The 26,287-nt window shown below is 52.0% G+C and overlaps 1 protein-coding gene across 1 annotated transcript in view; it reads left to right on the top strand.

The window, feature by feature from the left end:
* Positions 1 to 26,287, top strand: part of NIBAN2 (niban apoptosis regulator 2) — a 90,182-nt gene that overhangs the window by 44,325 nt on the left and 19,570 nt on the right. Inside the window, exons 2-5 of the mRNA XM_026657368.2 lie at positions 1,431 to 1,561; positions 15,972 to 16,100; positions 16,944 to 17,049; positions 20,290 to 20,457. Coding sequence (XP_026513153.1) covers positions 1,431 to 1,561; positions 15,972 to 16,100; positions 16,944 to 17,049; positions 20,290 to 20,457 — 534 coding nt within the window. The remainder of the gene's footprint in view (positions 1 to 1,430; positions 1,562 to 15,971; positions 16,101 to 16,943; positions 17,050 to 20,289; positions 20,458 to 26,287) is intronic.

The raw sequence follows: 26,287 nt of genomic DNA, 5'->3' as shown, positions 1-26,287 counted from the left end.
TGCTGGCCAGCTCTGCCTCCTGGCAAAGGTCGCTGCTATTGCTGGCACTAGGAATGGGAAAATATTTTGAGCGGCACAGTCTGTCCACATGCCCTTATTCACCACTCCATTCTGAGTTGCACGATTCGGGTTTGTTTGTGGATCGGACGCTGATGGAAAGGTGACTCACCTGGCCCAGGGCTGTTTGATTCAGTAGGATGTGCTGAGCGCCTGCACCCGGGGGCAGGTCGCATGTGGCAAAAGCTGCTGCCCTTTCACCAGTGAGAGCGCTGGGTTTGGGTCCAGCCGGGGAACATGCAGGTGAAAAGTGTTCCGCTTCTCTGCCACTCCCCAGTAAGAGGATGGAACCTCCTCTTTAGGCAGGGAAGGCCGCCTGGGCAGCGCGGGAATGATAGGCTGCTGGCAGGTGCACTGGAGCAGCTCCCATGGGCACTTGGTGGGATTCCTTCCATAACCGGGCTGGACTGTGGGATTCCTTCCATAACCAGAGGGCCTCCGGTTGGCTGGCTTCTCCTGGCACATTCCGAACGGGAGCGGGAGGAAACGGGCAGCACTGAAGTGACATGACAGGTGATGGACTTTGAGGTTACCCGGGCCACTCGGAAGACCGTTTTTAAGACACTTTTGGTAGAGGTGGAATTCCCCAGTGATCGGTGCCCTGCATGAGCCTGTCACATTGCACCCAAAAAGTAGCAAAAGCCCCATCTTTCTCGCATGCCTCTTCCTGTCCATCCTTCTAAGAGTGGGGCACGTGGGCATGAGGAAGGCATATGCCAAAGTGGCCCCACTTGGCGTAACCACTAACGCAAGAAAGGGCTGGATGGTCAGGGCAGAAGGACTCCTGTTTCTGTATCTGGCCCAGTGATGTGTGCCGTAGAAATGCGGGCAGACAAGGTAAAGAGCCGTTTATTGCAAACTGGGAGACTAGGTCCTAGCCTAGGTGCAAGTGGGTTCTTCAGCATCGGCCTTCTAGGAGTATTGTGATCAAAACAAAAGTTGGACTTCGCGGGTGAGGGGGGGGGAGTTGTTTTAAATTTGGAAGGTATCTAGACTAGGAGGAGAAATGAGCACAAGTCCTGCTAATGCAATAGAGTGTGTATGGATTAATCAGTAACCCACCCGCTGCTCATCAGAGTAAGATGATTCCACCAACCGTCCGCCCCCGAGCCCACAAACAGATGGCCAGTGATACACTAACCATCATGATAGGGATGCTTTCAGCTGGTAGATATTCCCCCACAGCTGCAGGAAGTGAGACACTTCCTTACTGATCATCTCGGTCCCAGGCTTTCGTGTTAAAGTGCAAAGTGACTCGAGGAGTCTCCCCAGCAGATGGGGGAGGGGTTTTGTAGCGTGCGTGTCTGGGGGGGTTTGGATGTGTTTTGAAGTCAGGCGATCTGTGTTAAATTTCTCTTCATTTTGACTTTCAGAGAAAACCGGGAAGGTGCTGGGGGAATTCTGCCAGTTTTACGAGGAACAGTATGGCGTCGCGCTCTTCAACAGCGTCCGGTATGAAATTGAGGGCAACGGAGGGCCACAGTCCCAGCTGCTCCACCGCAAGGTAAGGGAGAGGCTCCTCAACAGACTTCCTCTGAACATTGCCCTGTCCTGGGATCTCTGGCTCAGCTCTGCTCCAGATGCTGGCTTGCGTTGCTGCTCCCTGCAACATCTTCGCACTCAGACCTGAACACACAAATGGGGATGGGCCACAAAATGGATCCAGATTCGGTGTTGAAGGAGCTTTGGCTCTGGGAGCTGTGTGCGTGCCCAAATGTAGCTGAAAGGTGGGCTCACGGGGATGGGAGGCAGATGCCCCAGGCCAGTCTGCTGCCGGGAGCGTCAGCAATGATGCATTTATGCAGCGCTGTGAGAGCAGGCCTTCCTGGTGGGGATCTTCCAATGCGAGATCCGGGAGAAAGCTGGAGTGGAAAATTTCACCTCGATAGTGGGGAAAGGCCAAGTTCTTCCAGCAATTCAAGCCAAACAGCAGCTGTGGAGTTGAACCCTTGTGCTTACGGGATGTGTGTTAAAGGGGGGCACGGCAAGCAGCCGGTGGTTGAAGCTCTGGGGCTTGTTCTGGGGGAGCAGTACCTTCTAGCTTTAGAACTTCTGGGACTCCTACTCCAGGCCAGGAGCTGGTACAGGCCCTTCACCCTGCAGCTTGGCTCTTGCCCAAGTTCCAGCGTTGAGTTTTCCTTCCCGAGTGAGTCAAGTGACTTAATTGCGGCTTTGTGCAATGTGATTCATTTCCCCTAGCCACAGAGGGAGTGAATGGGCTCCCTGGTGCACTGCAGCCCCACCTTGCCTTTCACTGGGCTCCCTTGTATGTCTGACTCCTAATGCCCAGTGTAGCTCCAAACTGCTGGCATGGAGCAGCACGGGCACCTTGCCCGAGGTGCCACAGACATTCGAGGGAGTGAGCTCTCGGCGGATAGGTGGATCTGAGAGAGAATTCCATCTGCATAGATGATGGCGGTTTTGCGTCCAGAAGCGTGCTCCCTGCAACACGGGGCTAGGGACGAGAGCTTCAGAGATTGGATCCTTACATGGATAACGAGAATGTGCCGTTACAACTGCTGCTGACAAATTTGGGAAGGGATATTAAATATCCTGTTTCAGGGCCTAAGCCAGTCTCCCTAACTAGGGGGATTAGGAGACCTAATGCTGGGGAGACACATTCTCCCATTTGACCCCGAAGAAGGCAGTAAACCTTCTTCTGAGGCATGTGCTACTGGCCAGTGTCAGACAGGTACTGGACCAGACAGACAGTGGGTCTGACTAAATATGCAAATTCCTATATTCAGAGCATAGCCTGCCATCCGTTCCCTCCGGCCTCCCATCCCCCTCGTGTAAAACCACACGCCTGCTTTTCCAGTTTCCAGGTGCAAATGTAGCTAGGCAAAGCGCTGGAGACCGAAGCAGGAAGCTTTGAACACCTTGCCCCTGCCAGTACTTACTAGCTTATTATTCTATAGGTCACGCTGAAATGAGCCACAGCTAAAGAGTTAACCTGGTCATGTACTAGAGCACAAAGTTAATTAGCATAGCTAACCTGCAGTGTGCAATAGGCTAGGAGGACCTAGGTACAGTCTAAAACGAATGTATTATTGCAATTGGTAGTAGTCTGACTGGAGTCTGGCCCTTGCTCAGAGGCACGTCTGATCAACACGCAACTACTGATGCATGGATTGATTTGTATTGCGGTAGCACTGAGAGTTGCCAGTTGTGGGCCCATTGTGCTAGGTGCTGTACAAACACAACAAAAAACATGCCTGCTCCAAAGAGCTTGCAGTCCAAGTAGATGTAGCCCTGACCCTGCCGAGACTGGGCAAACTGACCAGATGGTTTAATCACAAGCATCATGAGTTCCATCTCTCGTGCTATGTTAGCAACAGGAAGGTTTCAGAAGCTTCCGGAGTATAGACACCCTTGTGATGTTTGTTGCTGATGGATATAGTGGGTAGGGTCGCACCCTCCTGTTTGGGCTGCTGCCCGAGACTGAATCTTGGAGACCTTTAAGATTCAAGCTAGGTTTGCATTGTTTCCACCCTGACTGATATTTTTCCAGGGTGGGGAGGAGCATTTGGGTTTCAATTCTTCACCAGTTCAGTGGAGCCGCTCATCCTGTCTGCAGCTCAGACCTGTTCCCACTGCAGGGGGAAGAGAATGTGAACTTCAACCCTAAACAAAGAGCCAGAGACAGGAAATACCAGGCTGTGCGAGGTTGGAAGCCTTTGGTTAGAAGAGGGAAGGGAAATCACTCCTTCTGGGCCTATAATTAGGCTGGGAAGGATTAGTTTTGATTTCAACTGATACTTAGAAATGAGTATCCATATTCGTCGGTCTGACTCTTTTACTAGCTGGAAACAAACCAAGCCCTGCGATATAATGTTTGGAAGTGGAGTTTCAGTAGCCGAATTGCACTGAATAATACTATTTGATTATAGCATTTAGTTCGTGCTCGCTTGGTAGATTTAATTATCAGCAAGCATGGGCACCGCTTGTCTATCTTTTAATGTCCCCTCGGTACATTTCATTTACCTGTCACCCATTTAGATTCTCATACTTCCGAGACTGACTGTAACAAACCTGGGGCAGAGGGAGGGCAAGGGGAGGGATGAATGGGAATGGGGAGGAGAGGGGAATTTGTACTCCGGATAAGATCACTCTAACAAGAATGGCTCTGTGTTGCAACAACCTTCTGGCTCAGCTCTAGCTCTGGCCCCAGATGGGTTAAGCAGTTTCTGTTAGAAACTTCTGCCCATTGCTCACATAATTCAGCACCATCCCGCTGCAAGTGCATAGATGCCGCTGCTCAGGATGGTGCTGCATAAACACATGGGAGAGCCGTGGGCTTTGCGGGGACCCCAAAAGAACCTGGCCAGCAGCTTCCGAGTTCTAGACTGAAATGAGATTAGGGTGTGATGGTCTGGATTCTGGGGCCAATTCGTCTCTTGTACACACGCCACTCCACCTAAATCAGGACTGCCAGGGAGAAGATGCTCATGTGGTCAAGGCACCGGATTGTGGGTCGGAGGATCTGGGAGCGTTCCTTTTTCTCTGCCACAGACTTGCTGTGTGACCTTGGGCAAATCTCTCTCCCACTCTGTGCCACTTTCTCCCTCTGGTAAAGTAGGGGAGAACAGCCTCGTGGGGGCGTTTGAGGCCTGTTTACATGGTACCTTCCCTCCAACGACCTCCAAGCGCGTCACAACTCTTCATGAAAGGGTGGAACGTGCGTTAACCAGGGGCTGGGCTGGCTTGTGCTCCGGGCCTGCAAAGCGTGTGCCTGTCCTGGCAGGCTGCAGCAGCTTTGGACTATCTGGTTACTGTCTTGAAAGTTTCTTTTGTAATAGTCGTTAACTCAAGTGAACACGCAATGGGAAACAGCTCTGCTGGGCCTGAGTTCCCCTTCCACAGCAGTGATCCACGTGAGAGCCTGTTTAGAGAGCATTAAGACTGGCACGAGTCGCAGCCTCTGCTGTAAACACTTCAGTGTGTGTGTGTATTTTGATTATTCAGCGCTTCCTTCTGGGGAGGCGCTCTATGACTCTTCCCGAGCCCACCACTGCCACTCTGCGGCTGCGAAATGGGGACGTTCCAGAACAAAATGAAGCACGTGGCTTGATAGCCTTTGTAGCCCTGCCAGCCTAGTGCGCTGGCTCTGGGACACTCGTTCGGTCACCTCGGCTGCCAGCCCAGCCCACGTGCCGACACTTGCTCTCCATGGCATTGCAGGGGATCCTGAGGGCGCCTTTTTTCTTCTTCTCTAGCTGTTCAGTTAGTGCCAGCCACCTTTGTCGTCTTGTTGTAACAGCGCTGTTCGCGCAAGAGCCTCCTTCTCTGCAGCCAGACCGCCTTCCGGTCCAGAACAGTCGCCTCGGAGAGTCAGAGGAGCGACCCGATGCATCTATTGTAACTTCACATCGCTGCTGGAAACCTCTCTTCTCCCTGGCCTGCGCCTCCTCATTTCTCTCTCCCTCTGTTCTCATCGCCTGGCTCTGGAAGTGGGGTATTTGCAATAGCTCTGTATAGCTCTTGATTGGAACGATCAGAAACTCACTGTCAGTATTGGTGAGTTCTCGTAAGGGAAGTGGAGGCTGGTGGGGCGAGCCTGGCCTTTGGAGTCAGCATGGCTCGTACCCGTCAGCACATGCAGCGGTGCAGGTGAGAACAGGGATGTGGCAGTGCAGCCTTGCTAGGTAACGGTAACTCGAAGGCGTGCCCAGAGGATCATGCACTCAGCTGCTGTCCCAATGAACAGGCCTTCTGTTCTTGAGTCCTGTTCCAGCAGTCTCCTCCACAGGACCTGGATTCAGAGCTAGAGGTGGGTCCCAAGTGAGTTAAGTAACTTCTCTGGACGCCTACACCCTCTTGCGCATGCTTGCCCGCATGGTAGGAATGCTGGGGTCTCTGGGGAGAGCTCACAATGCTGATTAACTGGTAAAGTGCAGCCACAGGAGGTGTGAGTGAATGGGGTGCCCAGAAGAAGACAGGGAGCCCAGCCATGGATGCTGGGCTCAGGGAACCAAAGGCACCCCACTTTCTTGTTACACGATAACCTCCCTGACTGGGTCTACAGTAGCTTCTTTTCCCTAAGATTTCCAGCCATTGCTGTTACCAGGGCCAGCTCCAGACACCAGCGCACCAATGGCTGGTTTTGTAAGCTCTTTGGGGCTGAGACTGTCACTGAGTTTGTACAGCACCTAGCACAATGGGGCCTGACTTCGATTAGGGGCTGCTAGGTGCCACCATAACACAGGCTCAATGATAGATGGCATCATGATCGCTAAATGCCTGCTGCTTTTGGAGCCCTGTTCATTGATCATGCTCACCGCTGAAGTCGTGACTGTGGTAAAGTCTAGGATGGACAAGACAACTGTATGTTCCACCCTTAATAGAGAGAGACACTACGCAACTGCGGTATTAGTGGAATTCACCAGCCTTTCACTGATTCTGATATGGGGTGAAGAGAGCTGGGATTGGGTTCGGGTCAGGGTGGAGGAGGATAGATTATTTATTTATTTATTTATTTATTTATTTTTAGGATCCCAAAGTTCTTCACAAGCACTGAGTCAGATTTTGATCAGGTTTACATTGGTGTAAAGTCTCCCCAGAAGTCTATGGCGTTACACCAGTGAGAGAGATCAGACTCGAACCCCAAATAAGCACATAGTGCTGAATGTCCAGTGCTGTAATGCAGCCACCTCTGGGGTGGAGAGCAACCACGTAATGGCACACTGTACACAATCTCATGGGGAAAGGGAACATCTAGCCCAGGTGACTCAGGCACACGCCTACTCTTCTGGAAAATGTTGTGGCATCTTTAATGTCGGGTGTAGAGCAGACGAGACAAACACGTAACCTGCGTGGTATGTATCCAGCTCTATCCCGTAGCAGCAAGGATGTCACAATAGAGGGTGGTGCAGGTGCATGTTACAGTCTGCTCAGTGGGTGTGTTAAGCAAAATAAACAGGGGCTGAATGAGACCCCTGTGAGGAACGAGGCCCCGGCATTCACTAGTGCTGGGTGCATCACCAAACGCGGATACATCCAGCCCTCCCAGTGAGTGCCGCTTAAAGGTTGCCTGTGTCATAAATCCCAGCCAGCGGCTGTGGAATGTCTGAGAAATGGAAGCGAGTCGCAGAGGTCAGGGACATGGTGTAACTTTCAAACCAGATGATTATATAAATAGGACATTCCACTGCTGATCTGCTGCGGGGAGATGAGTTTAGCTTCTCCTGGTCGCTGCGAAACCTCCAGCCCCCCCAGGTTCCGGAGGTGATTGCTGGCTTGCGGAGCCAAATCTTTGGCCTGATCCTGAATGGTGCTGAGTAGCCATCACGCTCATTGACTCCAGGTGCAGGGAGATCAACCCTCGGTACTTGGAGCAGGGTATGCGATCAGCTCTTCCTATGCTGGGAGCAGAATCTTCAGGGCTCAGCACCCACAGCCGGGGCCAGGTTCATTGGCACGCTGGGTGCTGAGCGCACGCTCCAATCTGGCCCTGATTGGAGGTGCTGAGCCCTGGGCACTCTGGCCCCACGTGTTTGGACCACTTGCTGCTTCGGGAAAGGCTGTGACTTGGCTTCCAGTTAGTCACCTGGTCCTGTTCTGAAGGAGCGCTGCAAGGATGGGACCCCTCCAGGAGGAAGCAAGAGGATTTGATTCACGAACAAACCCTCCGTTCTTCCTGCCAGGCACCCGTAGGAGCAGTTTGAGTTTCTCAGTGCTGTCCGCCTCCCAGCCTGCTTTTGAGATCCCTGGCTGGGCAGCCTGCCAGAATGACGGTGTCCCTGCTTAATGAGGCCCCGTGGATTAATATGTCTCTAGTTGACACCAAGGCCTCACTAAATGGAAATCGCAAGGAAGGGGGTGGAGCGGGGAGTGAAGCTGAGCTGTCATGTCCTGAGCTTGTAACTTGCCTTTTAAATTCAGATTAGCTCTGAGATCTCTGCTCAGTAGCTCTCAGATTGTGTGTGTGGGGGGGGGGGGGGGAGCATAACAGGCAGGCAGTGTTTGCCCGAAACCCTTTTCCAGGAAGGTGGGGTGTGAAGTGGCTTCTGCTGACTCACCAGGGCAGGTGGTTTATTACCTCACCTGGATAATAAAGGAGTGAGGATCTAGGGTATGAGCTGAGCGGTCCTAAGGGAGGAACCCTAGGAGCAGTCAGGGGCAGGAGGTTTGAGCCGAACACACGGAGAGTTTATGAAGCCAATGCCCAGCAAGGGAGCGAGTTTGGACTCTGCATATTGCGTCCTGTATTTGCAGAGCAGGTGGGAAAAGGTATCTGCCCCTAAGTGGAAAGCAATGATGCAAGACCTGCTGAACGTGCCATGTAAAAGTAGATGGGTCGGGGGACTGCAGCCTGAGAGCAGGACTTCTCAAGACTCTGACCTGGTTTCCTTTAGAGACAGGCTAAAGCCATGGCTACTGTGCTCTGCCCACCCAGAATGCTGCACATAATGTTCATAAAACAGAACAGATTGCAGCTGGCTTCATCTTTAATACAGAGGTGCAGCCTATGGGTACTACAGGTTCCAGCCTGCAATGATCAGTCTTGATTCAACAGGCATTTCACTCCGGTCAGAGTTGGAACGCCGCACACGGAGCCCTATAATGTTCGTGGGCCATTGCTCGGTATTAAAGACGACATCTGCTCTTGTCGTCTCGTGGTATTTCAGTTCCTGATTGGGGATGTGCCGTAATTGTCTCCCTTTGTCACACAAGCCCCTGAAAATCAACTGCAGTACAGAGAGCTGGACTTGTTGGGGACCCAGTGCACAGCCTTAGTCATCGCTGCTGTTGGCTGTTTGCCTAGACTGCCTGACTCCATATGTCTGAGGACTTGGGACTAGTGATGGCAACTTGTGGGCAAGCGGGTGGAGAGAAAGTAGCCAACCTGAGAGCTGGACAAGCTCAGGTGTTGGCAACGTGAGACGCCACGAAACCCTGCGCCACGCTGCAGATCCGATGTACACCGCTCAGGCCTCGCTAGTCATTCAGGAGTTACTCCCTTGTATCTAGAGCTTAGAGACGCTTTACCAATATGGGCAAGCCAGCCAGGCCCTGCTTGTATTCTAAGGGATGATGGGAAACTGAGCAGAAGCAACGTGTGCCCAGATGCTGTGTGCATGCGAGCGATCATGTGCTGTGGGTGCCAGGCCAACTGTGCTCACTAACAAATGAATAAATACGGCTTCTCTTGCTGTCCCTTTTCATCCTCCTTGCTTGCGATCGGTCTCTAAAGCTATATCGCCTGGCTGCTCTTATCCCTGCTCCCCGGGGAAATTCCCTTGCTGAATCTCTGACCTCTCTCCAGAACTCCCTTGACTCGCCAATGTATTTTTTATTTTATTTTTTTAACTTCACAACCTGGCTTCCTCTTCTGGCTCATACGGGATGGGGAGAAACTCATTAATGGTGGTTGGATTTTAGGATTATAGGTCGTAGGAGTTGAGAGAAGAGGAAGATCTTGATCTCAGCATACACCTGCGGGGTCTAGTCCCCCTGCAATACACTGAAAACAGAGACCTAGGAAGGCAGTTGCCAAATAGTCCAAGGGAAGTTCATGTCCCATTTGCCTCTGGAAATTGCCTGACTGGCCGGCGTTCCCGCTTTGACTGTGCGAAGACGTCCTGACTTGGGGTCAGAGGGCCCAATTGGCAGTTCGGCCAGTAAGGCTGGTGGGGCCGATGAGCTGTAAGCGCTCACTAGAGGCCATGGCGTGTTGTCTTGTGGTGCCCGTTTCCAGCACTCGGCAGAGTGGTGCAAACTGGAAGCACAGACACACACTGGGCGTGACTAGATCCTGGGCCCTTCCAGCACTTCCTGCTTAGGCTGAGATTCAGCAAGGTCTCCGGTCTGCCCACACGTTCTCTCGGTGAGAGGAAGCATGGCGTGGTGGTTAGAGCCCAGGGGTGGAAGTCAGGAGCTGGGTGTTCTGTGTCTAACTCGGTGAATTTGGGCAAGTCTCTTAAGCAGGCTCTTTCTGCCTCAGTGTCCCCATCTTCAAACCTGGCTAACACTGAAAGTGCTGCCTGGCTCCGTGTTCGCAAAGCACTTGGAGATCCTCAATATTTGGGGGGCATTTTTAAATAATTAAAATACTGAATTCTTGGTTCTTCCTGACAAAGCAGAGAAATGAGTATCCCTATAAAGCCAGTGGACCTCCCCCACCCTAAATCCTTAAATATGATCTGCCCCCATCATTCAACCCCACCCTCCACCAGCCTGCTTACATGGCTGGTGTCGCCTCCGCCTCTTTTCCTCCCCTGTTCCTGGTGTGGGTGACTCTGTGCCATAGGACAATGCCATTAACTCCCTCCTGCAAGAGAATGTGTTCATTCTGGCCGGGGGCGAGGGGGTAGAGGGATGTCAGGCCCCAGAAGTCTCCTGAATCCCCTGTTAACTGTGTTAAATGAGCCACCACAAAAATATTTAAAGGGTTCTGTTAATGGGCTGCAGCACCTCTTGAGTAATTATGGTAACTGGCAGCTGCAGGAAGGCGGATCAATTATCCTTCAGCTGTTTGCAGCAGCCCATTGATTGTTTGTTTGTTTTGTTTTTATAAAATAAGCTTGGGGTTCCAGCTGATCCCCTGCTCTCCCCAATGTAAACTATTGAAGCAGGTAATTGCACTGCTGTCTCTCTGCCCAGGGACAAACGCCCGGCCGGACAGACACTCCATGGAATAACTTGCACTTCTCTAGGGCCTTTGAGTGCTTTGGGATCCTGAGGGATCAAATTATAGACGTGCTTGGCTGGGGCAGGGGGAAAGTGGCGGCAAACTGGCGCTTGGCACGGGCCAGGGGACGGCTGGCCAAGGACCCCAGGGCAAACCTCTACTGTTACAGATGATGCTGTGAGATCGTTCATGTGCATGCTCAGCACGCAGGGATGCTGGTTGTAAGATGTCCTCTGAAGGATGTCTGCACCGTGTGAGCTGCGCTGATTCTCCTTTAGAAAGGAGGAGAGAGTAGAATTGGGGGTCCCAGGAAATCTGGGCATTCCAACCTCCTGTTGCTGGCCCCACTCCAGGCTACCAGGAGAGTGAGCTTGCCCTGATGTGGGTGGCTACTGTGGCTCACGACACGTTTAGGGAGACTGGAGTAGCTATTCCGGAGTAATCCGCTCCACACTAGCTATTCTGGTCCAGTGTCCCTGTGTAGACGAGCCCTCGGTCATCTTCTAGCACAGGGCACACCTCTGGCTTTGCATGACTTGGTGGCATTTTTTTGGTCGAAGACTTGCAGGAATCAATAGCAGGTCACCACTGGAGGTGGTGGGTTTGCTTTTTTGCTCCGAAATGAGGTGCTGTCTCGTGCTTGGGCATAGTGGACCGGGTTCTGTGTCCCTGTGACCAGTAGCCACTGGAGTCTATGGACACTGACTGGCTATAACGGTGACTCATGTCCTGTGCCAGGGGCTGCTGTTAGTGGTCTCCTACTATAATCCCAGGGGGACCAGTGATGTTAAATGGGCTGTGACTACTTTAAAAGCGGGTGTCCAGAATTATGGGGTCGCAATAGAAGCCATGGCCCATGGCCCCCTCCTCCCCACTCCTTGGCTTCTGCTTGGTCCCAACGAGACCCCTATCTCCCGGTGCGTCTCTGAATGGCGGTGGGTATTGGATCACTCTATGGGGAGGGAAGGGCAGGGCTGGCCACATCTGGTGGAATGTAGGCCAGAAAGTGGCTCTCGGTGGCCAGCACTGAAACCCAGCTCCTTTCTACAGGGGATCTGGTACATCAACCTCCGCACCAAAGGATTTGTCTGAACATTGTATCCAGCTGGGTCTGGCCTCAGCCTGCACGGGGCATCTGCTGTAAATAAACACTTGGGTTTTAAAGAGCCACCACCCATGTGCATCGCATTCACGCCACACCCCGTGAGTGTAAGGCTGACCTCAGAGGGGCTTTGCGGCTCTGGCTATGGGGCGGTGCTCTGAGCACAGACGGTGACAAGCCACCCTGCTAGAGAAACTGACTCACTCCTGACTACTGAGGCGCCACCTACTTGCTGCTTCTCCCAATACCTGCCTGGGGGTGTGAGGGATCTTGTTCGGAGGGTGTATGCAGTGGAGTGTTCTCGCTGAACGTCCTATTCCATAGTCTATGTACCAGGCCTTGCGTTTCCATGCGCTTCTCTCCCCCCTTGGGCTTTTAATCCTTGTTACTGTCAAAAACCCCACTTGTTTGCCTTATGACTAGCTTCCTTTTTTTACTGGCTCTCACTACCCACCTCCTTGAATTCATCACCTCCTTAACTGTATTTTCTACTTCTACTTTTCCAAGGTTCTTGGAAGAAAAGTGCAACTGCATGATGCTTTTTTTTTTTTTTTTTTTTTATTGAATTAGCCAGTCTATTTACTGTTGCTATAAAACCCTGGATAATGACCCTAGAGGGAATGTTGATCACTGAAGCAATCTCATGGATAGAGCAGGGGAGGGGGAAACAGGACTCCTGGGTTCTTTTTATGGCTCTGCCTTGGTCTAGCTGTGTGACCAGAGGCAAGTCTCTTTAAGGGACACTGTCAAGTTAACAATTACCCTTTTATCTGACATTTCATACCTAGTATTGATACAGGCAGCACCCAGATTACTAGAACTGAAAGAGTTGGAGGAAAACTTCTGTCTGTCTTGGTGAATGCTGATCTGTTTTTGCCCTATATATTTTGCCACTCAGTTTACCCTGTTGTTTGTTCCCACTGACATGTGACACACCTACAAGAAAGTTGTTTTAAAAAAAACCTTAGTGAATATATTAAAAAGCTGGGGAGAGAAAAAGATTGTGAGCAGCAGTAGCATTCAAGTTGGTGTTACTTTTTAACCTGTTCTGCTTCTGAATGGTGGTCCAGTGGTTAGAGAGCTAGTTTGGGACTCTGAAGATCCTGGTTCAATTCCCTGCTCTGCCACAGGCTTTGGACAAGTCACTGAGGTTATGTCTACACTGCAGTGTAAATCCAGGGTTTGAACTGAGGCTCAAGTGTAACACATTGCTTTAACTCAGGGTCCTAGGACTGTGTGGGGGTCCAAGCCTTAGTCAAGCTGGGACCCAGGATTCAAACCCTATTGCTTTGCAGTGTAAGTACAGCCCCCCTGGACTCATGATCTGGGAGTCTGCCAAAAGTATCCCATGGACCAACTTTTTGTCCTCTGGACAGTCAAGTTTTCCCATGTTGCACCACGAACAAAGGGCTAGGGCTGCCACGTTTTTTGGAGGATGCAAGGAAGTCTGGGATAAGGGTGATTGGACTTGGGCCTGCATAATACAGTGTAGATGCTGGAGCCCCAGGTTGGGACCCAGGGTTCAACACTTCCTAACCTGGGGTTACAAATGAGCGTAGATGCTCAAGCCCTAGGTTAACAAACCCATGATCTGCTAACTTGAGTTCTAACCCTGGGCTTACAGTGCAGTGTAGACATACCCTAACGGTGATCCCGTTAACCCAGGTGATCAGCAACTGAGTTAGCCTAGTTTAGGTGTGAGCAACCCCCCTGCAAAGCCATATCAGTGACTGCAGCCTCACTGGTGCTATGCTTCCCCATGTGTCACTAGGACTGCTGGAGGTATATCCCATGGTGCTTTGTGCCCCAGTCAGCTGGGCCTGCTGTATGAGTCTTTCCCAGTGAATTGTGGGAGGACTTGTCTGTCCTTCCAGACACAAGGAGGGGCATTGTGGGACGGCATTGGTGGATTATCAGCATTCAAATGGCTTAGCCTGAGTCCTCACTGCAAAGTGGCTGCGTCGCTGCCAGCCAGAGTGAAAGTGGAACCTGGGCTCTAACCCACACTCCCAGCTACCCTGCTTAAAAGCACCACTAAACTCAGCTGAGAGGGTTTTGTGTGTGGCAGGAGCCTGAGTTAACTCTGCAGTGAAAACATATCCTTAGTCTTTGTGCCTCAGCTTCCCATCTGAAATATTGCTGGGGGGAGGCAGAGTCTATGGATTTAGGTCACTTACGCCTGTCTAATATCTCATAAATACTGATCCTTTTTGCTGACTTTCATTGCTGAGAACTTGGCTACAAGACTGAGAGAGGAAGAGACTCTCCGCAAGAAGTGCTTTTTGCTCTTGTTTATATTCCATGGGTCATAAAAATTCCCTTGAGACGTGAATTCTCTCAGACCGTTAGGCAAGCCTGTGTTTGGGATCACATAACAAGTTCTAACACACAGGAGCTTTCAGGGCAAAAAGCTTAGAAAGTTGAAGGCCGCCTAGTCCAATGGATGGGTCTTTGTACGGACAAGGATGACCTGACTCCTATTCCCACCACTGACCTGCTGTGTGACCGTAGGCCACTAACCTAATCTGTTGGCCTCCGATGCTATGCCTTACGCAGTTAGATTATAAATCCTTCTGGGTAGGGTGTGACTGTTTCGGGGTACCCAGGCTTGTGAGTCCCCTTGTTACCCCCTGCCTCCAGCAAAAGGGCGTCTTGCTTGTGCTTTGCTGGGTGTCAGCTCCCTGATACCACTAGCCTATTAGTCGTGCAAGCACACTCATCTGGGCTCTGCCAGCCCTCACTTTGCTTTGCAGCTTAGCAATAGGTGCGCCTCGGTCCCCGAGACCCTTTGAAGCGTTCCCCTGCGGTGTTCAGCCCCTTATCCACCCAACGCTCTCACAAATGCCAGGTCTGCAGTCCCCAAAAGAACAATGTACACACTAGCTTGTGTGAGTCAACTCAGGATCCAGCACCTTGGTTAATATCACAGCACTGAGATATATTGATAGTGAAAGCCACAGGTTTATTATCAGAGACTAAAGAGTCAGGAGATAATGAGTTGGAAACAAAGGGTTACTTATAAAACAAAATCAGTAATGTGCTTTCTAGAGACTAAACTTAACTCACAAGTTACTCTCTTGTCTAAAGAAGCTTATCTCACCCTGCGCTTGCTGCAGCATCTTTAACCAAGCTGGCTGAGATCCTGTTTTCATGAATGAAAATGCACTGCCCGTTTACTTCCTAGGGGTAGGATGAGGGGTGTCATCTTTGCCATCTACTTATATCCCCAAAGCTCATAGTCTGTGCTCAGAGACAGGAGAACACCCCGGGGCTTGTTTTGCCTCTGTGCTGCTTCCTTGTTGACTTCAATAACTTCATATATAAATGGGCATCCACTGTCCTAGTTTACAATGTGTAATTTACATCTGACAGAGAGACAAGTGAATAAACCTCTCGTGTCAGACAGAAAACCGGTTTCTCCACTTCTGCTGTGATAAGAATCTAAGAACATCTTTTCAGTATATACACATAAGTCCTTATATAGTATCTCTATATACATTTTACAATGAAATCAATGAGCAGTGTGACCCTGGCTTTCCTTGAAAACCTCACATGACATTCTTTGGTGAACCAGAATGTTTGGACCCGAATCAGCATATTCTTGTCATGTCCTTGCCAGTTGGCATTAAGGGGGTCGTGGGTCACATAGGGAGAGTTTCTCGCTATGTGTAGTGCCTTGCACCATAATATGTGATCTGTATTGGGGTCTAGGCGCTACTGTGATACAGATCAGTAAGTTGAATGATGCGCTTTTCTGGAGCGGGAGGGGGAATGTAACGAGCATGAAGATTCTGAAGGCAAGTGTGATGTATGAGGTGTTCGTTCGCACCCACTGGACTCTTCCAGCTCTAGGCTTTGGGGTATTTCTCCAGACTGAGAATCAAGAGGCCTGGGTTCTAATCCTAACTCTGCCATTGACCTGCTGTGTAACCTTGGGCAAGTCACTTTGCCTCTCTGCCTCCACCCTGTCTCTAAAAAATGAGGATCACGCTTCCCTAACTCTTGAGCTATAAGTCGAAAATGCCATGCAGTATAAGAGCTAAGCATTTTTTGGCATAGGGGCCAGAGGCCAGATCCCCAGCTGGCATATGTGGTTTGGCTCCCCTGAATTTGGTTTCTCTAACGTACCATCAATTCTCCTTCCTCCTCCGCTCACTGTACTGTGTCTCCCCTTCTGTGCAGGTCCCTCTGGAGGACCGCGTCATCATCTCAGGGAACCTCTTCCAATACGTGGAGGAAAACAAGAAGTGGCGAAACCGCTTCAGCGTTGTGCCGCACAACTACGGCCTGGTGCTGTACGAGAACAAACTGGTGAGGCCCTCGCTGCTTCTCCACCCCCTCCCCTTCCGTCTCTGCTTTGTGCTGGGTGTTTTTGTCCAGGAGGCCTGTTCAGCACAGGTAGTGCCTGCCAGGGAATGTACCCCTTAGAGGAGCTCTCCTCCTGTCGAGGAGCCGTCAGCAATCGCTGTTCAAACAGCTCTTGCACGTGAATGACACTTAGCCAGTGCTCTCAGTGCACTTAGTGCTTCAAAGTACGGCCTCCATGAGCACGTCCGGTGTCTCCAGTTGAGAAATGGACTTAAGTAACCAGGCGGGAGTCACAGAGCTGGGGAACTAAAGGAAAGCTTTGAACAACTTCTTGGCTTCCCTTGGCTGCTGCACCCGTTGAAGAGCAGTCCTGAGCACTGGGACACTCCCTCGCCAATGGGGACGGCTGAGCTTGAGATGTCGTGTTCCCCTGATGCAGTAGAATGCCCTGGAGCCCACTGATCTCCAGCATGGGACATCCCCTGCAGGGAGCAGTCTCTCTTATTGCACTTCTGTGGGAGACGTATCAAAAGACAACCACTTCCTTTCCCCCATCACAATCCTCCGGCAAGGCTGCAGGCATCTGCTGACCTGGTTACCTTTCACACCAGTGAGTATCCCACATCCACGGTAGGTTCCCCACGCACACGCAGCCATGTCACAAGAATCAGACGCTAGAAGATCAGTCTGGGCAAGCCTTAGCGTATTAACCCCTGTCAAAAACGAGGGCAAGGAGCAAGGCACAGGTCTTGCCTTACAGGGTTTCAGAGACATGAGCTTGTTATGGATCCTGGATTAAGCAGCTTTGGGAACCGCTCCCACAGACTGACTCTCCTTCCTCTCTAGGCCTATGACAGAGGGATTCAGCCTCGAATAGTCCTCAACAGCGCCGGCTACAAAATCCTCACCTCGCTGGACCAGTATCTTGACCTTGTCAATAGCAGTTTACCAGGTAAGTCCACCCTGTTGATGACCTCATCTCCCAGGTGCTCTGCATGTTCAGGTGCAAGGGGGAGGGTGGGATAACGGAGGACTAGAACAGGTGATGTACGTCGGCCCCTCTATTATTCCAGGCTGGCTTACGTGTGTGTGTTTCCCTTCTCCTGCTATCCCAGAATGCTTTCCAACATCTATAGGACAGGAGCTGGAGGCGGACATGGATACGTGTGATCTTGGTCCCCTTTTTTGCTCCTGGCTTCAGTGTTCTTCACAGGGAGGAATAGAGGAGCCAGAGAGGTGGCTCCAAAGGAAGTAGGGGGGAGACAAAGTATAGGTAGGGAGGAGTGAAAACATCCGGTGTCCCTTGCTGTACCATGAAGACATGAACACTCCTTTGTGTGGCATAGGCTCCCTCCCACACAAATGCCTTCTCACCCTCCCTGGCTCAGCTCCTTGAGAATGCAGTTTGGATTGTTTCCCCAGGGCCCTTGTTGTGCTGTCTCTGCTCCCTTCCAGGAAGGGAGCCTCTGCTCTCCAGAGCTGGCCACTTGATTTCTCTGAAACCGTTTCACTTAGCAAATGAGAAACCTCTAGCCAAGTCTCCTCCTCCCATCCTCTTGTTTGGAGAGCGGTGAGGGGGCTGGGGGGGGGGGGGGGGATAAGGGGGGGGGGGTTGGAGGTGGAAAGAGGGCTCGTTTTCAAGGGCTCAGTGCCAGGTTTTCTAAAGCGCTTAGGTGCAGGTTGGGAACTGAGCAATGCTGAATATCTGATCACTGCGAGTTCGTCCCCTACGATCTCGAAACGAGCTGGCTTCGGTCGACTCAGATGGGCCATCCTGCTAGCCACCCCCTTGCAGCATCACTGGGCAGTCCTGGTTCTGGTTATGTGCATGGATTTCCCCCCCCCCCCCCCCCCCCCCCGATTTTTAAAACTAGGTTAACCTTTGGTGATTTCTAAAACCCCATGGGATGACCTAGTTTTCAAGGAGCAGGCTTGCGGGGTTGGGAGTTGGTAGAAACCGTCCCCATGTCTTGGCGAGAACACGTTACCTTCCCACTCCAGGGGCTCGGTGGGGGAACACCTCTCTTCAGAGCAGAGCTGCTGCTGCAGGGGGCAGACTGAGCTGCGCCTTGCAGAAAAATGCCTCAGCACAGCGGTGTGTAAATAAACAGAGTCTGATTCAGGTGTCCTTCCGCCCGTGCGTAAAATAGCTCCGGGGGTGGGACAGGGTGAGAAGATTCCAGCAGGAGCAGGGGGTCTCAAAAGGCATCCGGCTGAAGGAAGCTGGCCAGGAATAGCACGTTCCCAATGGGATAACAGAGCCTCCTTCTGAGTCGTATGAGCCAGGACCGCAGGGGAGCCCTCCTGAGTGGGCAGTGGTTGGTACAGAGGGCAGGACAGACACAGCCATTTGGAGGGTACCATGGTATAAGGCATAAAACTCCTTGAGCAGCCTGCCAAATTGCAAGGCTCTGCAGTTTCTCCTCACCCCAGAGCGCAATGCGCTATGGCAGGGTTCTGCTTCCCTCCTAAAGGGGTATCCGGGTTTGGTTGGGGGCGCTGGATTCGGGCCAGTGGTCAACCCCATGCGGATAGAACCTATGTCCCTAAAACAGGTGGAGGAGCTGGTGGTTATGGGGCCAGGCCCCTGGGCTGTATTGCCCTTGCTGTGAAAAGTGTTCGCAGGTTGCATCTAAATGCTGCGTTACGGAGACCGTGCAGACGTGCTCCCAGCCCACGGGCTGAGACCCTCCCGTCCTCTGTGCGCTGTCAGGCAAGCGCTTACCCCCACGGGTTTGACCTTGTCGAAGGGACTCTTAAACGCCACAGCAGGAAATCTGCTTCTAGTTGGTTGGTTTTCTTTCTGCCAGATGTGGGTGCTTCCCCTACTGCTTCCTTCTCCTCCGGGACTCTCGTCCTTAACAAAATCTGGTGATTCCAGGTGGGAGCACAGCTGCCCATCACCCATCCCTCCGCGGCAGCTAAAACAAGTCTTCATGTGATCTGTCATCCAGTGGCACATGCCAAGGGCCCTTCAGCTGCTCTTTCAAGCTCCCTGCGGCTGTTCCTTTTGGCCACTCCACTCATGGTTTGCAGTGGAGCTGCCCCCTCGGTTTTGGCCTGTCCACTCCCTACTGCTTTTCCAGTGGGCGACCACGTTGCTGTGATGCTCCTTGAGAACAGGAAGGGTAGTCTGGATCACCACCTCGATTTCAGGCAAAAGGGAGGTGGGGGATGGTTTGGGATGTCTCCAGAGCTAGTTCTGGAGCACATGGAAACTGGGGCAAGTACATATCTTAGAATCATAGAATATTAGGGTTGGAAGAGACCTCAGGAGGTATCTAGTCCAACCCCCTGCTCAAAGCAGGACCAACACCAACTAAATCATCCCAGCCAGGGCTTTGTCAAGCTGGGCCTTAACAACTTCTCAGGTTGGGGATTCCACCACCTCCCTAGGTAACCCATTCCAGTGCTTCACCACCCTCCTAGTGAAATAGTGTTTCCTAATATCCAGCCTAGACCTCCCCCACTGCAACTTGAGACCATTGCTCCTTGTTCTGTCATCTGCCACCACAGGTAATTGAAGGCTACTATCAAATCCCCCCTCACTCAATCTTAGTTTGGGGCAGCTGATTTAGGAATGCCACTGACCCTGATTCATCAAAGCTCCGGTGGAGCTGTGCTGCAGGCAGATCTAGATGGAGGCCTCGTTGCCATGCCCTTGACTAGGTGTGACTCCCGTGCCAGCCCCGGGAACACGAACATCCCCGTTGATGGCTGGGGCTTCTCCCGGCTGATGCCACACAAAGACCCAGAATGGGGATGCAACCAAACGGTGAAAGTGGAGGCTGGAAGTAACGAGATGAGAGGAAATATTCCCCCTTGGATTAAAATGCAGTATGGTATGGGCAGGGCTTTGTGAGACTGAGAGAGAGTCTGGTCCAGTAGCAGCACCCACTTAGAGCTAACTGGCCCCTTACCGGCAGTCTCCGCAGCGCACTGAATGGCCCCTGGAGACTGGCCTCCCCTGAGGTCCCATATGACGGGTCTGGGTTGAGCCCCCTTAGCGGGGCAGTGCAGGAAGCCACTCTGTGGTCAGGCTGTTGAGGCATCCATCTCCGTGGTACTCAACCTGACACCTTTCACCCACACCTTGCATTTGGATCCAGAATGTGGGCCTCCTGCCTGGCCAGTTCCAAGCAGTGTTCCCTCGAGTCACAGGTGTGTGCTGGAATCTTTCTTCTTTCATCAGGGACAGCCCCCAAATCCGGCAATGCCCCGATCCTCAAGTGCCCCACCCAGTTTCCTCTCATCCTTTGGCACCCGTACTCTCGTCACTACTACTTCTGCGTGATGACCGGGAAGGAGCAGGACAAGTGGCGAGCGGTGTTCCAGGACTGCGTGCGTCACTGCAACAATGGTAAGTGCGGGGCTTGCGGCCTCCTACCGAGAGATTGGACCTTGTGCGTCTTGGTCTCCTCCTTCCCCATCCCCTGTCCCCGGGAAGCTGTGAATGTTGTGGTGTTACTAGCAATACATGCAAGATCAGAATTGTTCCCTCCCCAAGTGCCGTCTGGCCCTGAGATGCGAGCCTCTTAGGAAATGCCATTGTGGGGGTTCCAGGCTTCTTTGTGTCTCTGCTGCTTCCGTGTCAAACGGGCTCTGCTTAAAAGTAAAACACTTTGTGTTTGCTAAATGGCCGTCGTGCGCGTGTATCTTTGTGTGTGCGTTCAGCGCTCAGCGCAATGAGGTTCTGGGCCACGACTGGCCCTCCTGGGTGATATTGCAATCTAAATAAGTAATCCTGAGAGCTGAGTCAAGCTGGGGGCTTCCTTCCTCATGCTAATAAAGACCCTGCCGGCCATGTCTGTGTTCAGTCTGTTGGTGCAGGCGTGCAGCCCCAGTGGTGTAAGAATTTGAACTTACTGGGTCATTCCATATGGCTGCCCAACACTGCAGTATCTGAGCATCCTCCGTGTAAAATCGAGTCCCTAGTGGGCTCTCTGGAGTCTCGGGTTCCTCTCTTCTGGGGTAAAACTTTGCTTGAGGGAGGGTGGTGGGATGTTTTTGGTTGTTGGACAGGAGGGGGTTGATCCATGAGTCCAGACAGAATCGATCACTCTCCCCCGTAGCTGCATTGGGTCTGCGATGCGAACAGAAGATGAAAAGGGGCGTGGGGGAGAGATCGGGTAAGTCGGCAGATCTGGCACAAGTTAAACCTGGTATCTTCATGCGGATGTCCCCAATGACCTTGAGAAAACACCTTCATAACCAAAACTGTTCCTAAAGGGAATGAGCTCCTTCCAAAACGGTCACTTCGGCATCCAAGGCTGGCCGGCCTGTTCCTGGATTCTTCTGGTTGCCCTGTGATAGCAGCTTGCGCGTGCTGTTGCTTTGGATAAAATGGCCGTTTTCTCACTTGATTCGGAGTTGGAGGGGGTGGCTCTTGTGGCTCAGGATTTAGTAGGATCTCTGACAGCCTCCTTAATGGAAATACACTTTACGGGAGAGCCTGGTCTAAACAGTGACACTGATAGGGGCCCCTTCTTACTCCTCTGGTCTGCCACTGGGTATTACGAGCCACCTCTGCTGACTCCATTGGCTACAATAAGGTGGCTGGGATGTTACTACTTTCATTCCTGTCCGCTCTGCAGAGTTCACACTGCTTTGGGAGAGCAAGCTGGATTCCTGCCGAGCCTGAATGGCTTCAGATGGCAGAATCTCACGTGCTTTTCGTGCCAGAAAGGACCCAGCGTGGCTCTTGGATCCCAGACTGAGTTTGCAGGGGTGACCGTGAGACGCCCACCTTTTCACTCAGCACTTTTGATCTGAAGTTGGACACAGTCAAAGGTCCAAATCTGGGTGGCAACCAGTGAGATCCAGAGGGTAGGGATGAAAGGCCAGGGCACAAGTGGGGCATCTACCCCATTGTTGCCAGAGCCCCACAATCACTAGGACCTTGTGGTGTACTGAGCACATCTTAAGGCATCTGCAAACTAGACCAGCTTTTCTTTTAAGCCAGCTGCCGCTGCCCTAGGTGATGCCAGAACTAGGTCCGGGAGCATTCTATGCTCAGACAGGAGCTGAACCACATGGAGTTCTGCACTTCATTGTCCAGACCAACCATCTTTCCCTTGGAAGGTGCCCTCAGGAGCTGTGGGCGGGGTGAGAGTCGGAGGAGAAAGCAGGACTAGTTGGCCTGACATTGTCTGGACTCCAGACTGTGAGGATGTTTAAAAAATAAAAAAAAAAAAAAAAAAAAACCAACCCTGTGAGGTCCAGATACTGAATGGCCCTGTTAAGTGGTTTGAGCATTAGCCTGCTGAACTCAGGGTTGTGAGTTCAATCCTTGAGAGGGCTACTTAGGGATCTGGGGCAAAAATCAGTACTTGGTCCTGCTAGTGAAGGCAGGGGGCTGGACTTGATGACTTTTCAGGGTCCCTTCCAGTTCTATGAGATAGGTATATCTATATCTATAAGCATCAGGGTGAGGAATCTGGTGGGTGACTTGGGGCAGAGGGAGAGATTCCTTCCTTCCTTCCTTCCTTCTCCCCAGAACCTGATCAGGCCTAGGACCTCTTCAAGGAGAGTTTAGGGGGCCCATTGGTACCTCTGCTCTTCAGCACCAACTTTGGAGTGAGGCCTGTGATATATGGAGTTCAGATCCCAGAAGGGTTAAAGTGCAGGAGGAGAGAGACTGATTTGCACTGGGCGGGCTGGGCAGGGACAGGTTGACTGATGTCCTTGGCCTACAGTCCAGGAGAGAAATGGTTGGAGGCTCAGCTGGCTCTGTGCTCTTTCCTGGAACCCCCCTGCATGTGACTCTTAAACCTGTGCTGAGGGCCCATCACCCAGGAACTGACAAAGGGGAGCCAGAACTCACTGTGAGGGAGTTTAAACAAAGCATTTCAATAGCCAACAATGTGTGAACCAGCTAGGAAAGCGCTTGTTAAAGGCAAGCCGCTCGTCGAGATTTAATTATTATTTTCTACCCCAAAGAGGTAATTAAACTGATCAAAGCTCAGTCTTAAAGAGCCACTTTCCTGTCATTTACCCCTCTTCCCCCAGCTGTCTCCATGCTCTGACAGGGTGTCGTGGCACTTGGTCTCAGGGGAGGGGGAGCTGGGTGGGCTGGTGGTCGCTGGGAGGACTGGAAAGGCAAGCGGAGAATCAGTGCTACTGTGTAATTGAATTAGCTGCTTTAGGAGCAGCCCATGCGCCTTTTGTGAGCCTTGAAGCGTTTTACAGCCCTGCAATTTATGCATAAACTGGGATTAACGTCATCTCAGCCCTGCAGCGTGGGTGTCACATCGATACCAGCAGGGGCTGCACGCCAGTGAGCAGAGAGCACCGGGTTTCCGCCAGTTAATGTGAGGAGGCCAGCCAGGGAGGCAGAACATAACCCTGCTTTGCGATAGATCTGTGGTGCCTGAACTTTTCAGGGTTATGGCCCCCTGGAGCCGGGGCGGGAGCGGAGCCGTGGATAGGGATAAGGAGGCCGCAGCTGGGGGCGGGTCTGGGATCGGGACCAGAGCCGCAGTCAGATCACGGTTAGGGCTGGGAGCAGGGCCGGAGCAGAGCTGGGAGCAGTGTCAGGCTGGGTGGGGCTCCCTTCCTGCCACTGGTGGGGGCTGGCCCGGGACCCACCGCACCCCCCCCCCAAACGTTCCTCCGCTCCCCACAGTTTGAGGACCTCTGCTATAGATCGTTCAGCCAGAACCAGTGCCCCCTACTTTTAAGCCTTGCTCAATCCTTTATGACCCCTGGTGGTCAGAGCCTCTGTTTCTTGCCTCACACGCAAGTAGCTACCTCCAGCAGCACTGCGCCCTGTAGCCTCATGGTAGTCCATATAAAACTCTCTACAGAGCCATCAGCCAGCCAGGTGCTGTCCCTGTTTTATTCTATAAAGGTGCCCACCACCGTAGTATCTGAGCACCTACCAGCAGTGCAGTAAGTTATGTGACTACGCATCTGTCACGTGTTTGTTCTCTTGTCTTCTCCACAAAGGAAGAAGCGTGTGCAGTGGAGTGTCCTGTTTTGGTAGAGGTTTTTTTGGTGGTAAATACACCCATTGCAACGTGTTTATATGGGAGAATGCCAGGACAGAGAAATGCGCCTGGTGATGATCCCTGACGCAAAGAGCTTCCAGTCTAAACTGCAGGAGTGTTCCCACTGTTTCAAACAGTTGCCCACCCCACCTGAGGTCTGGCTGCCAGAGGGCTGCAAGTAACATCCCTGTACTTGGAGCGTGATTCGCACCCACCTCCAGGAGTCCTGAAATTCCCCATCACTTGGCACTAAATAGCGTTAATTTGATTTTAGCTGTTTTCATCAACAGAAAACTCCTCTCAGTGGAGCTCATGGGCAGGCTGGGGGGTCGCATGCAGGATTCAGACACTTGTTCCTCTTCCAGAAGATGGTGGGCCGGGAGGGGCAGTACAGCCGGGCCGGGAGGGGCAGTACAGCCTGGCCGATGAGGAACTGCACCTGGAGCCCGGTGATCTGGGCTCTGTTCCCAGCTCTGCCAATTACCTGCTGTGCAATTCTGGGCAAGTCACTTCCCCTGCCTGTGGCTCTGGTTTTCCCCCTCCCACCCTTTGTTTGCTTTGATTGTCCGCTTGTGTAAAAACTGTCTCTTATGCACAGTGCGGTCTAGGGACTGCCATGATACAACTAATGAAATGACTTTACCCAACCGGGTCCCACAGCAAACGGGTGCTGGAGCTGGGATTAGATCTCCCAGGCCTGTGCTCAGCCCCTGGTGCACTTGCTCACGGTCTCACGTGAGAGCTACTGCAGGTCTGTCTGTCTGCCAGCTGCCAGAAAATAATCGTCAGCTTTCCAGTCTTAGCTGAACAAACAGGTCCCTTTCCCTTTAAGACATTGTGGGTCAGATTTCAACTCTTCTAATCCTCACTGGTGTCTCATTGCACTTGCCTGTGATAATCTGCCAGGGATGGAGGTGCTCAGAGCAGCAGCTCCTCCTCCTCCTCTCTCCACTCCCTTGACTCAGCAGATATTAGCTGCTTTTTAAAATTTCCATCCCAGCTTCCCCTGTTCATGCTCCGACAGGTCCCTGCAAGGCAAAGTTTAGCTCCGTCGCAGGCCTCTGCAGGTTGGGAATGGGGAGCTGGCAGGGCTGTGCGAGGGGTGAGGCCCTGCTGGCACAGGCACACTATGGCGTTTACATGCATCTCTCCACACCCTTCTTGCACTCACCCTCTCTCTTGGCATTTCCTCCTGGGGCCAGGCTGGAATTTGCTGCTCGTTAAGCAGCTCTGCAGGGGAAAGGCCGTCAGTCACACCTAGGGTGACCAGGGGTCCGGGTTTCGGCTGGAAACACCTGGTCGAAAAGGGACCCTGGCAGCTTTATGGCAGAAAGGGATCTAGGGGTTATAGTAGACCACAAGCTAAATATGAGTCAACAGTGTGATGCTGTTGCCAAAAAAAAGCAAACGTGATTCTGGGATGCATTAACAGGTGTGTTGTGAGCAAGACACGAGAAGTCATTCTTCCGCTCTACTCTGAGCTGGTTAGGCCTCAATTGGAGTATTGTGTCCAGTTCTGGGCACCGCATTTCAAGAAAGATGTGGAGAAATTGGAAAGGGTCCAGAGAAAAGCAACAAGAATGATTAAAGGTCTTGAGAACATGACCTATGAAGGAAGGCTGAAAGAATTGGGTTTGTTTAGTTTGGAAAAGAGAAGACTGAGAGGGGACATGATAGCATTTTCAGGTATCTAAAAGGGTGTCATAAGGAAGTGGGAGAAAACTTTTTCACCTTAGCCTCTAAGGATAGAACAAGAAGCAATGGGCTTAAACTGCAGCAAGGGCGGTTTAGGTTGGACATTAGGAAAAAGTTCCTAACTGTCAGGGTGGTTAAACACTGGAATAAATTGCCTAGGGAGGTTGTGGAATCTCCATCTCTGGAGATATTTAAGAGTAGGTTAGATAAATGTCTATCAGGGATGGTCTAGATAGTATTTGGTCCTGCCATGAGGGCAGGGGACTGGACTCGATGACCTCTCGAGGTCCCTTCCAGTCCTAGAATCTATGACTCTATAAGCTCCGGTCAGCACCACTGAGCGGGCCGTTAAAGGTCCAGTTGGTGGTGCTGCAGCGCTAAGGCAGGCTAGTGCCTACTTGTCCTGGCACTGCGCTGAGCCCCGGAAGAGGCCAGCAGGGCCGGCTCCTAGGCTGGGGGGCCATGGGGCTCTGCGCACTGCCCTCACCCCAAACACCGGCTCCACAC

This window comes from Terrapene carolina, unplaced genomic scaffold (assembly GCF_002925995.2).
Source record: "Terrapene carolina triunguis isolate 2854851 unplaced genomic scaffold, T_m_triunguis-2.0 Scaffold238, whole genome shotgun sequence".
Taxonomy (NCBI): Eukaryota; Metazoa; Chordata; order Testudines; family Emydidae; genus Terrapene; species Terrapene triunguis.
This window is presented reverse-complemented; position numbering and strand designations above follow the sequence as displayed.